We start from the raw sequence: 12,367 nt of genomic DNA, 5'->3' as shown, positions 1-12,367 counted from the left end.
GTTGTGCACGTGTGAGGGTGTTTCCCTTTTAACTTCGTTCCAGAGATGAGAAGAAACAAGCAGGGGTACGTTCTCCGCTGGTCTCACGCCTTCTGCTTTCCAGTAACGCCGTTGGATTTAAACGCTGAGGTCGCTGCGCGCAGCTCCGCGGCGAGAAATGGGCTGTCTCTAAATACACGGAACCACCCGGCGACCCCTTCGAGGATGCAGGCTGAAAACAGATAGACAAACTGGACAGAAACAGGCTTTCCATCAACTTCCGCTGCATGCGTCATTGCAGCGCTGCGTAATGTTGCGAAGGGCTGCCGGGTCCAGATAATGCGCACGCCTGCTTCTGGGGGGGTTTGAAGGCAAATGAGGCTTCTGATCCGGTTAGACGTGAGCCACGAAAGGAGCCTGAAGCTTCAAACTCCGCAGCTGCAATTACTCCGCCTGTTTTGAGAAACATTCGATGGCCTAACATTTGCGTATCCTCAGAATCCTCAGGTAGTGAAAACTGATCATGAAACCTTCGTAGGAAAATACTTTACTAACCTTCCACTCAGATTCACATTTGCCAAAATCTTATTTCACTGTTTTAAACCCAAATAGTTTTAAGGTCTTTGTTGGTTTGCGGTTATTAATGGCATTCAAGACAACACAGTGAGTAACCACAGGTTTTCCTAGGCTGCTGTAGAAGACATTGTATTGATGTTACATTCTTGCCAATAAGACATGGTCAGTGATGAGCAGTGGCAAGAATGACTCCAGAGGGTGCATTAAACACAGTATGTGACAGATGTCTGTATCCAGAGTGCAGCTCCCAGCTTTGTTCCACTCACATGACTGTAAATGGTTGTGAGGAACATCACGGGGCTGAAGAACACAGGGAACACAGCACCTCAGTGCACTTAGCCTGATCCACCTCTCCAGCCGTCAGGCATTTATTACAGCGTGACCTGTGTTTACAGAGGGAGGCGGTGGAGGCCTCCAACCAGCCTTAAAAGACAAGAGGCAACACCTCACGCTGAAGTAAAGCGCTGCAGACAAGAAGGAGCTGGCACCGTGTGACGACCACAAACCAAGACAGAAACTCCACCATGCATTTAAAGTTATGAGTCACAGCATGACTGTCTGTAGCACGGAACGCTGTAAAGGTAGTTGATTGGTGACAAATGCACTTAAGCCGAATTATCTCTGTCTGTGGTCTGTGCCATTAAACTGTAGATCTTATTGTGTGACTCCGCTGCAAAACAACACGTAACACTATAAAATCGCCATCGTGTTTTCTGGTCATCTAAACACTTGAAGCAGGATTTCTAGTTATCACTGTCTCTAATAAAACCAACTTCACGACTCACTGATGCTGAAAACAGAAATGTTAAATTAGTGTTTGCAAAACTTCTAAAATAAGTTAATAAGTTCTATAAACTATGTGCATTTGTGACTTCATACTTTTTATTATATGTAAAAAGCAAACGTTAAAGTGAGAGCACAAAAAACTCCAGACGAGCTGCTGGAATTGTGTTTATAAACATACACCTGGCAGCTGTTTTATTGAACTGTGATGTACTTTTACATCTGCTTACAGTACATGAAATGTCAACTAAATATTGATAATGCTCATCAAGTATTTATTACAATGTAAAAATAATATTTTGGCATTGAATTTACATGACTTGACTTACTAATGATTTACTCTACAATTAACTGACTACTTATTTTCCAATTCCAATTATTTTCTAATGTTTATTTTAGCACCCGAACAGAAGCTAAGAATGTACTGTGTCTAAGTGTCCAACAGCTACATCAGCTGCAGAAGTTATTTAATTTGGCCACTAGTGTAATTTGTTAAACGGACAAACAGTGAAGCACTTGCTCAATACGGGACATTTATCTAATCATTGTTAGTAGATTACCATGATCACACCAACCACACAGTGTTTTAAAGTGTTTTCTAATTAAAGTATAAAAGAGTAAGTCATCATGAAGTGAAGCAAGTTTGGACAAAGTCACCAATGACACAAGGGCCGATGAAGATGATGCAAACAGTTTAACCCATAAGTTCCTGGTAGTTACTTGTATCTAACAGCTGCATGATTTTTCCATCCACACATATCGATGAAAAGGCGTTTGGGGGTTCGGGATGTGACACAGGACAGAAGTCTTTACTGGCAGTGAGATAAACTGGTCTCCTGGGTCCTGACACGAGCGAAGGAATCCAACGTGAACTGGGAGGGAATAAGAAAAGCTGGAGTTAGTCAGAACTCAGCCCAGATCAGAACCGGAACCAGTCAACGGGTCACAGAGAGGAGACATTAGGGAGATGATGTCAGAAAACAAATAAAGCAGAGTAAAAACGTCAACATGTGTCAGGATGTTAACCAGGAGGAGCCAAAGACAATACGGCTGGTATCGAGTTAACGCTAATCAGGTTAACGGAATCTGAGACAACATCGAGATGTGCTCCAGGTACTAACAGAATCACAGCATCACTGGGGCCGATCCAGGTGTTGTCTTGACCTAAACATGAAACAGGAACAACTCACGTGTGGCCACTGAAGCTGAAACCAAACACAAACAACACACAGGATGGACTCAGAAACAGGAGACCTCCTAATTAACAGAGAAATGAATAAAAGCAAAGTGAGTAGACCTCCAACGTGCACTGATACAATGAGCAAACACTCATCAGAACTTCATTAATTCAGTCACTTTGGACTGGACACGTTGGTCTCAGCCAGGACTCTCATTCTACCCTTTGTCTTACGGTGAAGATTTATTACTTTTCATATCTAAGGAACAAGATTAATAACAAATGGGCCAAGATTCCAGTCACAGCCATGTATCAAACTGGTTGGTTTGACTTCCAGTAGTTTGAGTTGCTGCAACGCTGTGGTTTTGGTCTCCACGCAGTCTTGCGGACCAGCATCAGAGCAGAAGGAACGAAGATACCGTGAAATGAGTTACATTAATAAAATGAGCCACTGATGAAACGCCTGCAGGATAATCCGGCATCAATCATTACATGCCTTTGTTTCCTAAAACCAACACAAGCAGCGTGTTGTTTAGCGTTGTGTTTATCCGGCGACGTCTTCAAACCTTTTCTCGCCCTCTGAGGTCACGCGGTTTCCACCAGACGCAGAGGAGCGTGTAATCCTCCAGTTGAGGCTGAGCTCGGAGCACGCAGTCGCATGGCGTCATGCGGAGGGATGTGGGAAAACGCGCTACGTAGTCGAATGCCGATGCACGTGAGGCAGACAGGTCGAAAGGTCAGGACACAAAGCGAATGAATGGGTGAATTAAAAACAAACCAGTGCTGGGTGAATCACGATGGGTGCTCGATGCTCTGCTGTTGCTTCTGAGAAAAGCTTTGAAGACACTGAACAGTTAAATACTCACCTAAAGTCACTTTATTTGGCTCCTTATACAGAGATGTGGTTGTAGGTTTAATTTGTCATACACGTTATTCTTCTTCTTGTCTTAACATGCGCATTTTCAGGAGAAATGTCCAGATTCATTTTCCACTGACGCTAAAAGGGAAATCTGATTATTGTGATCAAACAACGCGGCATTGGGGAAAACAGCTGCATGGAGCAGGACAACGCCTGTGTTATTAAGAAGGCATCAGCCGTAATCGTGTCATCTTGTAAAACCTGGTTTCCTGCCTTCGCTCGTCAAGGAGCGATGCAGGAGCACATTTTAGTGGTGGAAGCAATTGTCAGGGTGAAGAGATGATCTAGTGAAGCTCAGATGTGTGAAGTCCACAGCGTCGGCTGCTCACAGAGCTCAGTGCTGTTGTTTGTGTGTGAGCCAGATGTTTGGACCTCTACATTTTCACTTGTGGGAAATGAGCAGCTGAGTATTATCATATTTGTCTGAATATGTTTTTTCTTGTGAAAAAGGAAATTTGAAGCCCCTGCAGTGCTTTGATGACACAAATGACTTCCTCCCATCTTTGTGTTTTCCACACAGGCACTAGTCAGTAGATTAAATCTGGTATTTCTTGTCCTCAGGTTACTAAAGATTCCCTCTGATCTGTTGTTCTGACCTAAATATTCCTCTCATTTAAAGGAGATTATGGGAAATCTGTGATAAATCTGTGATAAAACCTTTCCTGTTACTGGGGGTTCTCTACAAATTAGCTCCGCTTCCTGAGAATCAGCCTCTAATGTAAATACCCACTAGTCTGGATAATAAATATTTACGTAATGTTTGCTTCTAGTTTAACACCACAGCAGTGTTTTTAGCATTCACAACAATTCTATGAAGATTCATAAAAGTCATAACGAAGTCATAAAAGTGAAAAGATCAAAAGTCACAGACTTCAGACGAAGCCACTTGGCTCCAACATTGTCAGTGTTGCTTCTGGTTTGAACATATGAGTGAAGAGATGGAGCCATCAGTTCATTTCACCAGTGTTGCAGTGACCCCTGGTCGTCCTCATGCTGCCTGAACATCTCAACAACAGCATGGACTGTGCAGGACCTCTGACGGCCCCTGTGGCGTCTGACACCGTCCTGTCAGCGACAGAGCCCAGAAACGCTGCAAGCTGCGGGATGGAGCCTCAGTGGATCAGAGCTCAGCTCCAGCTGGTTTGTGGCCGAGCATCAAGACCGGCCTCAGGTTAGACCTGCACGCTGCTCCTACTGTAAACATCTAGCAGCAAACACCTGGTCACATGACCTGAGCTGCTGTTACACCATGACCCACATTCACTTCGTCTGAGTCATCAGGACGCATCAGCTGGAAACGGGCCAAGCTGTTACTGGACGAGGGACAGACGATGCCACGAAGTCACTGGACCATCACACGGGGCCACGCCACACACACACACGCACACACAGACACACACAGACGCACACACACACACACGCACACACAGACACACACACAGACGCACACACACACACACACACACACACACACGCACACACGCGCACACACACACACACACACACACACACACACACACACACACACACACACACACACACACACACACACACACACACACACACCCACACACCACCTGTGTTCATCCCCACCTGCTCCAGGTTCCCGTTTCCATCAGACGACCTCATTAGTCACAGGAGGACCGTCTCAGACCTTGATGGATTCCAATAACAGCACACAACAGCTGTGGTTTATTTAGTTTGAAAGCACTCAGTACGTCCCCGTCACACACAGACAAACAAAGTCAGCAGAGGTTCGCTGAAATGACTCGCTGTAATGACCTTGAGCCCAGTGAGCCTCTGAATGCTCATCATACCAACTTTTACAAGCTGTTCGGTTTACTCATCACCAAACATCATATTACGCCACTAAAATCTCATTTGTGTTGTGTTTTCTGAGAGTCTGGAGGGAGATTTGTGAAGTGTGAGAAAACAGACTCCTCACCAGGGTCGATGCCCCTCTCACACACTTTCCTGTACGCTGTGTCTCACCCAGTGAAGAGGGGTCAGTGTAGAATGAATGGAGGCTAATTATTCCATTCCTTTCTGTGCAGGTTTAGGTTTTTATAGCATCATGAATAAAGCATCTAACTTAAGTGTTATTTTGGGAGGCAGATTCTCTATTGTGGGTTCATGAAATGATAAAGACTGAATTGCAGCGCTCCTGGCACTATTAGTTTAGCTGTTGAATTACTAGAATACCAGCCAAAAGGCGTCCTAAAGGGAAACGCGTGACCTCGCAGTCATCCTCTGGGAGAGAAGCCCCATGTGCTGCGTGTCCTGCAGCCTCTTCAGCCTCTTCAGCCCTCCACCACAGTTCCCATGTCTTTGAGCCTCCCAGAGGATGTTAATATATCACCAGCAGGTCTGAGGCCTGACCTTTGACTCTGAGAAGTTTCAGCTGAGCGCTGAGCCAAGCAGCCGGGCCGGAGCAGAGGCACAGTCCCAGCAGGTGAGCTGCAACCGTGCCTTTCACAAATGTAGACTTTAAATCTGCAGAGTAGATTCCGTAAATGAATGTTTGGCTGTCTTTTGACCCTCGAGCTGCTCCACCCACGTCGCCCGCTCTTTTACAGCCCATGACGGTGCCAGCTGCTCTGCGGGATCCTGAGGCGTGATTTTCCAAACAGAACGCATGGCGATGGAGCCCGAACAAAGCGCTGGATCCTGTCCTGCCCCGGGCCAGACTGCTGTCAGGACCCGGCTCCGCTCCAGCACCAGAGGTACGGCACGGCAGCATGCAGCTGTTTGAAGCAATAAGCGCTTCTTTATTCTTAGAAATCATTTAAAGTGCGTTTGCTGAGTGGACAATGACTTTGAATGTCTTCTGCTCTTGAAGGGGTTTAATTCCATGTTTTCTTTGCCGTCGGCTGATCTAATTGCAGCCGGTCGCCTCTGGGTCAGGGAGTTTGTTCATATCTGATGGGAACTTTAGGTGAAGACTGTTTATTTTATTAGTCTACCTTGTTGTCTTTGATCCTGCTGAGCTGGGGGGCGTCCAGCTCCTCCAGATGTCTGAGAGAAATGTTGTTGATGTCATTGCGGAGCAGGGTCTTACGGGAAAGCCCTTAACGCGTGTCCAGCCTCCAGGAGCTGTTTTTTACTAGAAATATATACAGTCAATTGTCTGTTTAGGTTCTATCACTCACAGCATCTCAACAGTTTTTTTCCTCACTTCCAGTACGTTGACCATTAGTCGTGATAGTGTGATTGCTAGAATCGCATTCTCTGCACCTGTTGTAGAATCTAATAAAAGCTCCTGGAGTTCTCGCCTCACCTGGATGAAAACTGATTTTCATTGATAGTGTTTCCCATTTCACTCATGTTGGAAGGACATGAGTGAAATGTGTGCCAGCTTGACATAAAGTGCTTTTAGAACTATGTGTAAGAAGTTTCCTCACTCTTTATAATTTCAGTGACATCATCATCATCATGTTAATCAGCAACCTCACTAAATGAATACACACAAAAGAGGAAGTGAGATGCAGTCATTGTAGAGCATAAAAGTCTGCGTAGGCCTGAATGGAGCATGAATGGGTTAGGACGGTTCTGTCAGTTTGACAGGAAATCTATTCATGTAATATCGAAGTATTAAGTATATTGAAGTCATACATTCATTTCCTTCCAGCATATGGGACTGGTTTATATTTGGATGCTTTAGTTTGTGTTCGTTTTCTATCAGTATCTGCTCAAAACCCTACAACAAACTGAACTAAACCAAACACTGGAACAAACAAAATCAATTAACTTATTTATTATTATTATTATTATTATGTGTTTGTTATTTACCTATTTATTTATTTATTATTTATAAAGCTTCTCAGTCATCTGAGGTTGTCTGAAAGCTGCAATATGACAACTGAATGGCTTTTTTTAACCTTTTAGCCTCTGTTTTTCACAGAGCATTCATCTCGTATGTTGAAGGGAGACATTTCATGAGGGTCCTTAGAAATAACAAAAACTAAATCTGGGAAAACCGAAGAATACGTCATGTATTAATACTAAGCTGCTTCTTGACACTGACTTTGACTTTTCAAGACTGAGATGTGTATTTGTGTTTAACATTAAACTAAATGGTGACTAAACACCAGTAAACGGTTATACAACACGCGTAAAGCAGTTTTAAGAGACGACCTTTGTAACAATCAAACATACTGACGGTTCCATAGTTACTAAATGACCTGTTTTCATTGCAGGAAATTAGATGGAACCTTGACCAAGCTCCTGTCAAATACACACCAGCTGCATATTACACACATTAACACCTAGCGTTTCCTCATTTGCAGGTGATGTGTTCCTTGTTCTCTGAAAGCTGTCAGATCATTTAACGCTGCCGCCTCTCGTTTCGCCACCTACTCAGGTTTATTAGTCTGAGAAGAGCTGACAAGCAGATGCTCAGTCTTCCTCATCAGGATTCTGGCCTCGTTTTGCTTTGAGTATTTTCACTTGTAATGGGTCCATTTTTATTATTTCATTTCACCCAAACACAAATCTAAATGAAATAAATAAGTAGAGAGGTTTTTCCCCTTTCAGCATCTCTGGGGAAAATGAAGAGCCTGCTGTCTTTGCATGTGTTGACTCCGTGGTTCTCCTGCAGGATGCCTCGTCCTGTTAACACCGGGGTGTGAACCTTGGTGTGATATTTGACAGTTCTCGCACATAAACTCAGATGTCAAATCTGGCTTCTTTCAGGTCAGAGGTTTGGCAAAAGTCGCCTCATCTCTGACTTTTACAGACTCAGAGAAACTGACTCATTTCTAATTACGGACCAGAGTTTTGCTTTGGCTGCTGGCCTGAAACATGCTCGTGGTTGCACATCAGCACAAACAGCCGTGTCACTGGGTCATTGAGCTTTTATGTCTTCACATCCTCTAATTTCATCTAAAGCTTGAATTTTAAACACACTGGAGAGATTTCATGTTAAATTTATTTTGATGTCTTACTGCTGTTTACGTGTGATTATAAATACAATACCTTGAACTGACGTAAGAACAAAGAGACATTAGATTAAAAACCACAGAAGTATAAACTTATTAAGTCACAAATACAAAAAACAAAACACCAAAAACATACAGACACAATTAAATAAAACAAATATACAAAGACAAGAGTTTTCCGCTCACACACAGATTCACTGTTTGGCCTTTTATCATCTGTCCTCATGTTTCCCAGGAGCCACCAAGACGCCCGGGGAGACTGTCTCCCGTTACCATGGAGATGGGGTTCGCTACAAAGCTAAGCTAATCGGTGTGGACCCGGTACCTGAAGCACAAGGAGAAAAAATGTGCTGGGACTCCATGATGAAACTGAAGGTAACGTAAAGTTCACCGCCAACATAAACACACATCTGCGTGGTTTCAATTAACGCCTACCTAAAAGCAGCGCCAGAGAGAAAATTAAAGATAAACAAAAGAAGTCTAGTATTATATGACAAGTCCACTTAAGTTGAAATAAAGCCCGTCGCACAGAGATGCTGCTTGATCTGACCTCATCTGACTGTGTGCAGTAGATGTACACTGGTTACACGGTTTGGAGGTGTCAACATCAGTTTCTCACCTCAAAGAAGCTGTGGACCAAATGTGAGGACTCACAAAACTGATTTGGAGCCAGATATGACATGGATGCATTATAATGAATCACACCAAGTGGTACTGGATTCATTCCAGTGGTTGTGGGTCAGTTCACTTCGTCCAGTCAGCACATGAAGCCATTGATTTACTGCCTTGACCCATTTGAACCCAGTGTTAAAGTTTATGAACTGAAAACGCTGCATCTGGATTCAGCGAATCTAAACCAAAACAGTAAACGTTTGACCCTCAGGACAGCAGTTGCAGATATGCAAATAAATGAAGAAAAAGCCTCAATCGTGACTCGCGTTAGCTCCAATGCAAAGAGAGTTGTGGGAAAGTTGCTGCAGTGGCGATGAGGCTTCTGATGGAGCTGACATCCTGCCAGCTCCTGCTCCGGGCCCAGAGGGGGTTCACATCCAGTCTGTAAATAATACTTAGCACACGAGGGGAAACGATAAAGCAGACAGTCACTGCAGCAGGACGCCGTCCGCTCACAGGGAACTGGAGGTGAATTCATTTCCAACCTTCAGCCACAGTCTGAGGAGTCGATGCCGGATGTTGACGCCCTCTAGTGGTCGTTTAGTGTCATTTATTGTCCAGATCTGTTATGTACAGTTGCAGCGGCATCTCTAGATGGACAGTTTTTGGACACTATTTGGACAGTTCTATTCAACAAACCAATGCATCTGTCTTCAGCTCCATACGTTAGAAAATGCAGTGCGTGTGTGTTTTTTAGGGTCTTGAGGCAGCAGCGAGGAAACAGGGGAAACACAAGCAGAGAGTCTGGATGAAAATCTCCTCCACTGGTGTGAAAATCGTGGATGAGAGGACCGGGGTGAGTAGAGACCCCCAGAGCGTTTCTGCCTCTCTGGGGCCGACGGCTGATGTTTATTACAACCCATCACACTGGAACATGTGTGGGCTCTGTCCTCGGGCCATTGAATCCAAGCCAGATAATCTTATCTTGAATTATTTTGTCCAACGCTGGATCATTCTCAGGATTCCTTTGGGAAATGATACTGTGTGAGATGCATGTTGTGTAAAATTTTGGGTTTCCTGATGAGGCCAAGTCTGGAAACTTTAGGCTACAGTAGTGTGTGGTGAGAAAGAAGTGAAACTATTACTCAGCTTTATGTAAAAGATGGGGCTTGGAGCTGATCATTAGACTCAGTTCTGGATGTGGAAATATTTAAACATTTAATATCTAACAAGCTCAATTTCTCTATTCCCTCAAACATACTTTTATCAACATATCAATTGATTCACATTGGTGTTTTTAGCACATGCTGCGACTGAAGGCTGAATCCTCCTCGTTTTCTGTTTGCAGTCCATACTTTATGACCACGAAAGCAGCAGGATCAGCTCTGTGACGAAAGACGAGTCGGACCCCAGAGCGCTGGCCTACGTCTACCAACACCAAGACGCCTACAGCCTCCTCTACATCAAGACGGCCAACCTGGTGAGCACTGCAGCGTCATGTAGTACAGAGCTGATCCGCCGCGAGGCCGCAGGACACAGCGTGACTGCCTGCCTCCAGGTGGGGAGTGACGCTCTGTTCTGTGATGGTTTGTTGCTCAGGCAGATCCGGTTCTGGTGGACGTCAGGCAGGTGTGTGGAGGTTTGGACCAAGAGACGCCGCAGGAACCTGCACAGGCCTCACATCAGGTCAGAACGAAGCGCTGGTTTATCTGCACTGGTTGTATGAATATTAACACAGATTTTCCCTCTTGTTTATCAGGGCGGCTCCTTATTGCTGCTGAATGAGAGCTCAGCTCCTCCACCTGAGGTACATGAAGAAGTCAAACAGCAAGTTCCTCACTTCGTTTAGTTATTCACATCTGCCATTTGTGTTTTCAGGAAAATGGTCTTGAGCTTGTGTTTAGTCCACGACCAAACCTTCCATCTGAACACTCCCAGCAGGTGAACCGGCACATCTGTGCAACATGATGGGTCCAGCTTCAGCTGAAGCATGTCCTCCATTCTGTTTGTGTCCTCAGGCGTCTTCTAGTGACGAGCTGATGGACGTCTTCTCCTTCCAGGCTCAGGAGCCGCTGGCGTCCAGCCAGAGCTCGTGTTCCTCAGCTCAGCCAGGTTGGTGCTGATACGCGTCGAGTTTGGTCCTCAGCAAAGTCAGGTTTTCCTCACAAATGTAGCAGATTTGCTGGAATTAACGATATTCCCATCGTAACAAACATTATAAAAGTCACAATTTGTACGTTTATACAAAAATAACTCGACAAAAGTGTTGCCTGTGGTGATGAGATCATGACTTTCTCTGGCGTTTGCTGTGTGTGTGTGTGTGTGTGTGTGTGTGTGTGTGTGTGTGTGTGTGTGTGTGTGTGTGTGTGTGTGTGTGTGTGTGTGTGTGTGTGTGCAGATCAACCGCATAAAGTCAAACACTATTTAATAAAGAGCTCCCATGCTTCTGATAGCAGCCTTTTCTGCTTCTTCCAGTGTTTGCTTAGTTTCCCCAGAGCTAATTTTTTTCAAAACAATAAAGACAGAAGTTAGAACCTGTTCAATAAAGTTCAATATAGTGTGTAAAATGACAGCTGGGAGAGTGAGTGAGCACACATATGTATCTGTCCTACACCTCATTCTCTCCCTCAGAGCCTCCTCCGCTGAAGCTCTCCACATCCCAGATCCTCTCCATGTTTCCTGTGCATCCAGCTGGGCCTTCTCCCTACTCCTCCCCCCCGTACTCCCCCACAGCCTCCCCCTGGGGCCTGCAGGGGCCCCTGGCGGCCCAGTGGGCCGGTCCCGCGGCCGTGGCGCCCGGGCCCCCGCTGCCTGGCAGCGCGGCTCCGTGGGCACCAGCAGGCGCAGCGGCGCCCCCTGCAGGCGGCCACGCCCAGGCTGCTTGTCCTCAGCCAGGCATGATGTGGGGAGGGACCCCGCCTCCTCCAGCCGCCGCTGTCAGCATGTACCACAGCCCCTTCAACGCCAGCCACACTCCTCACCCCTAAAGCACAAAGCGCATCATCAGCTTATTATCTGCCCTGTTCTATCAGGACCATTTATGTCCTGTAACTGAGCTGTAAAACACATCCTCTACTAAACCTTTAAAGATTATACCAGCTCTGAGTTCTTCCATTATCGTGTGTCTCTTTGCTTTTTTAAATATTACCACTCGCAGGTGTAGATGGAACTTTAAAATCTAAATCAGTGCCTGAAATACTGTGGCTGTTAATGTTGCCACCACCGAAATGATCAAAGTACATTAAAAAGATTTGATAAATACTCACTCTGTCGTGTTTGTATCAAGTTGACTCCAGTTTTCATCAGATGTCTGTAATTCTGAGAATTTGGGTTATCTAAATAAAAGCAAGCTGAGTTTATCTCAAAGAACAAACAAGTAGTAAT

At 45.1% G+C, this 12,367-nt stretch overlaps 1 protein-coding gene and 1 long non-coding RNA gene across 2 annotated transcripts; both read left to right on the top strand.

The window, feature by feature from the left end:
- Positions 1-97: 97 nt before the first annotated feature.
- LOC129604062 (uncharacterized) lies at positions 98-1,212 on the top strand. The gene is made up of 2 exons (XR_008694625.1): positions 98-486; positions 951-1,212. It is a non-coding gene; the product is annotated as an uncharacterized LOC129604062 (long non-coding RNA).
- A 4,514-nt stretch (positions 1,213-5,726) lies between these two features.
- On the top strand, positions 5,727-12,321 carry LOC114854510 (disabled homolog 1-like). Its single transcript, XM_029148967.3, has 10 exons — positions 5,727-5,886; positions 6,011-6,157; positions 8,607-8,746; positions 9,741-9,839; positions 10,332-10,463; positions 10,583-10,669; positions 10,743-10,790; positions 10,862-10,924; positions 11,002-11,095; positions 11,615-12,321. Exons 2-10 carry the CDS (start codon positions 6,070-6,072, stop codon positions 11,968-11,970), a joined length of 1,107 nt encoding a protein of 368 aa, XP_029004800.1. The 5' UTR covers positions 5,727-5,886; positions 6,011-6,069; the 3' UTR covers positions 11,971-12,321.
- The last annotated feature ends 46 nt before the right edge of the window (positions 12,322-12,367 follow it).

The sequence above is a fragment of the Betta splendens genome, chromosome 4, assembly GCF_900634795.4.
Source record: "Betta splendens chromosome 4, fBetSpl5.4, whole genome shotgun sequence".
Lineage (NCBI taxonomy): Eukaryota > Metazoa > Chordata > Actinopteri > Anabantiformes > Osphronemidae > Betta > Betta splendens.
Note: the sequence above shows the minus strand (reverse complement) of the source record. Positions and strands in the feature narration are given on the sequence as shown.

Excerpts from the sequence above, each read along its gene's own strand:
- LOC114854510 (XM_029148967.3), top strand. The coding sequence starts at position 6,070 with ATGGCGATGGAGCCCGAACAAAGCGCTGGATCCTGTCCTGCCCCGGGC. Across the intron at positions 6,158-8,606 it reads GCTCCGCTCCAGCACCAGAG|GAGCCACCAAGACGCCCGGG; the intron begins GTACGGCACGGC and ends CATGTTTCCCAG. Across the intron at positions 8,747-9,740 it reads ACTCCATGATGAAACTGAAG|GGTCTTGAGGCAGCAGCGAG; the intron begins GTAACGTAAAGT and ends TGTGTTTTTTAG.